The sequence below is a fragment of the Pezoporus wallicus genome, unplaced genomic scaffold (genome assembly GCF_028554395.1).
Source record: "Pezoporus wallicus isolate ANWC-B61680 ecotype Strahan unplaced genomic scaffold, APGP_CSIRO_Pwel_v1 contig_6548, whole genome shotgun sequence".
Taxonomy (NCBI): domain Eukaryota; kingdom Metazoa; phylum Chordata; class Aves; order Psittaciformes; family Psittacidae; genus Pezoporus; species Pezoporus wallicus.
The window spans coordinates 2,021-4,139 of NW_026641696.1; the positions used below are offsets into that span (position 1 = coordinate 2,021).

A 2,119-nucleotide genomic window follows, 5' to 3' on the forward strand; every position below is an offset into this window, starting at 1 on the left:
TGTTAAGTCAGGCAACATCAGGAATCTCTTCCTCACCCTAGTGGTTTTGCCGGCACTCTTCTTTCTTCCGTCGGATGTGGTCTAAATGGTTATCAGACACACAATTAAAAAATCGTATTTTCATCACTAAAGATGTCCCTTAGCATCAAGAGCATTCATCATCAATCCTCAAAAATCTAAGTAAGCTAACATGAGACATCTTCCAAATTCCCAATGAGAAGTTGGGACAACAAAACACATTTGCTTTTTTAACAGTTTTGGACAGGAGATATTTCATAGTGATGCACCACCCTCATGGTGGACCAATGCCTGAGGGACTTGAGGGCACGGCCCATGGCCTCTCACTAGAACAACCCAAAAAGGTGGAACAGAACACAACCATAATGAAGGTGGAAGGTTCTCAGGGCCCTGGCTATTCTGTGAGCTTGGAATTCAGAGGGTTCGGCCCATTTTCCACATTTAGGCGGACATGCAGTGCCCTGTCCCCCCCACCCCGCGGGCCTCACTTCTCCCTCGCACCGAGCGGGAAGGGTCAGGCAGCGCGGCACAGCCAGTCCCACAGCAGATCTCCCTCCCCTTCCCCCCATACCCTCTCCCCGGCCCCATCCACCACTTTAGCGGCCTCTTCAGCGAAAGGACAAGGCGCTTCACGGGAGCAGGCGGAGCCTGACGAAGGCGCAGTGTGGGACGGGTAGTTCCGGCTCGGCGCCGCCGCTGCGGTGCGTTTTGGGTCGCGTAGTTCCGGTGATGCCGCTGTAGGCGGTGTCGGCCGGCGGTGAGAGGCCGCGGTTGGACTTGTGGGAGCTGTAGTTTGGTGGGGGTTTCCCCGCGGCCGTTCCACCCCGCCCCGCCATGCCGGGCTTCACCTGCTGCGTGCCGGGCTGCTACAACAACTCGCACCGCGACAAGGCGCTGCACTTCTACACCTTCCCCAAGGACAAGGAGCTGCGGCGCCTCTGGCTGAAGAACGTCTCCCGGGCGGGCGTCAGCGGGTGTTTCAGCACCTTCCAGCCCACCACGGGCCACCGCGTCTGCAGCGAGCACTTCCAGGGCGGCCGCAAGTCCTATCTGGTTCGGGTCCCCACCATCTTCCCGCTGCGCGGCGTCAACGAGCGCAAGGCGCAGCGGGCTTCCCGCCGCCCTCGTCCTGCCACCGCCGTGCAGGGTCCCGCTGCCGCCGCGGTCCAGGTAGGGGGCGCGGCCGAGGACGTGAAGCCTATCGACCTGACGGTGCAGGTGGAGCTCGGGCCCGGGGCCACCACGGGTCCCAGCCCTGGGAGGTTGCTGCCGCTGGCGGCGAAGGGAGAGGAGGACACATTGGAGGGCGGCCCCCCGGACCACTCGTATTCGCTGTCGTCGGGCACCACGTCGGAGGAGCTGCTGAGAAAGCTGAACGAGCAGCGCGACATTATCGCGCTGCTGGAGGTGAAGATGAAGGAGATGAAGGGCAGCATCCGCCGCCTGCGCCTGGCCGAGGCCCAGCTCCGCGAGGAGATCCGCGAGAAGGACCGGCTGCTCCATGCCGCCAGCGCCGGGACCCGCAAGCGCCACGGCCTCTGAGGCTGCCGGCGCCCGGCGCGGGGCTCTGCACCCCCGGAGCTTCTGCCACCCTAGTGCCTGGGCAGAGCGGAGATGGGGCCGGGTGCGGCCCCCTCCCCGGCCCTCTCTGCCCGGTACCTCCTGTTCCCCACCAAAGCAAACCCGAGCCATCGGATCCCCCTTCCTAGATGTGGCGGCCGCTGTCAGCTCAGTGCTGAGCCCCGTTACCGTTTCCCCCAAGGTAGCACTGCGGGCGCTTGCCGGCATCCCGTCAACACCGGGCCCATCAGCACCCTCCGTGCCGACAGCGGCAGAAAGCGCTTCCCCTTGTGCGGATGAGACCCATGTCACCACCAAATGGAAGTAGGGTGTCGGTTTTCAGCAAATAACTCGCCTGTGTTAAGTGAGGAAGCAGCAACACTACCCTGGAGAAGGCGTGGCTGGTAGTGTGGTTGGCCCCAAGCCCTTCACAGGAATGAACAAGGATGTCATGTTCGGTCTCGCATAGCAGAGGCACAAGGAAAGCTTTAGAAACCCTCTCAGGGTGAGGTATTTCTTCAGTAAATTACTGATGCCATAA

The 2,119-nt window shown here is 61.6% G+C and overlaps 1 protein-coding gene across 1 annotated transcript; it reads left to right on the top strand.

Annotated features, from left to right (window-relative positions):
- The first annotated feature begins 625 nt into the window (after positions 1 to 625).
- On the top strand, positions 626 to 1,804 carry LOC130607602 (THAP domain-containing protein 11-like). The gene has a single exon (XM_057424812.1). The coding sequence runs from the start codon at positions 853 to 855 to the stop codon at positions 1,558 to 1,560; it is 708 nt and encodes a 235-aa protein (XP_057280795.1). The 5' UTR covers positions 626 to 852; the 3' UTR covers positions 1,561 to 1,804.
- The last annotated feature ends 315 nt before the right edge of the window (positions 1,805 to 2,119 follow it).

What these genes read in the sequence shown, in the direction of transcription:
- LOC130607602 (XM_057424812.1), top strand. Translation starts at nt 853, where the DNA reads ATGCCGGGCTTCACCTGCTGCGTGCCGGGCTGCTACAACAACTCGCAC.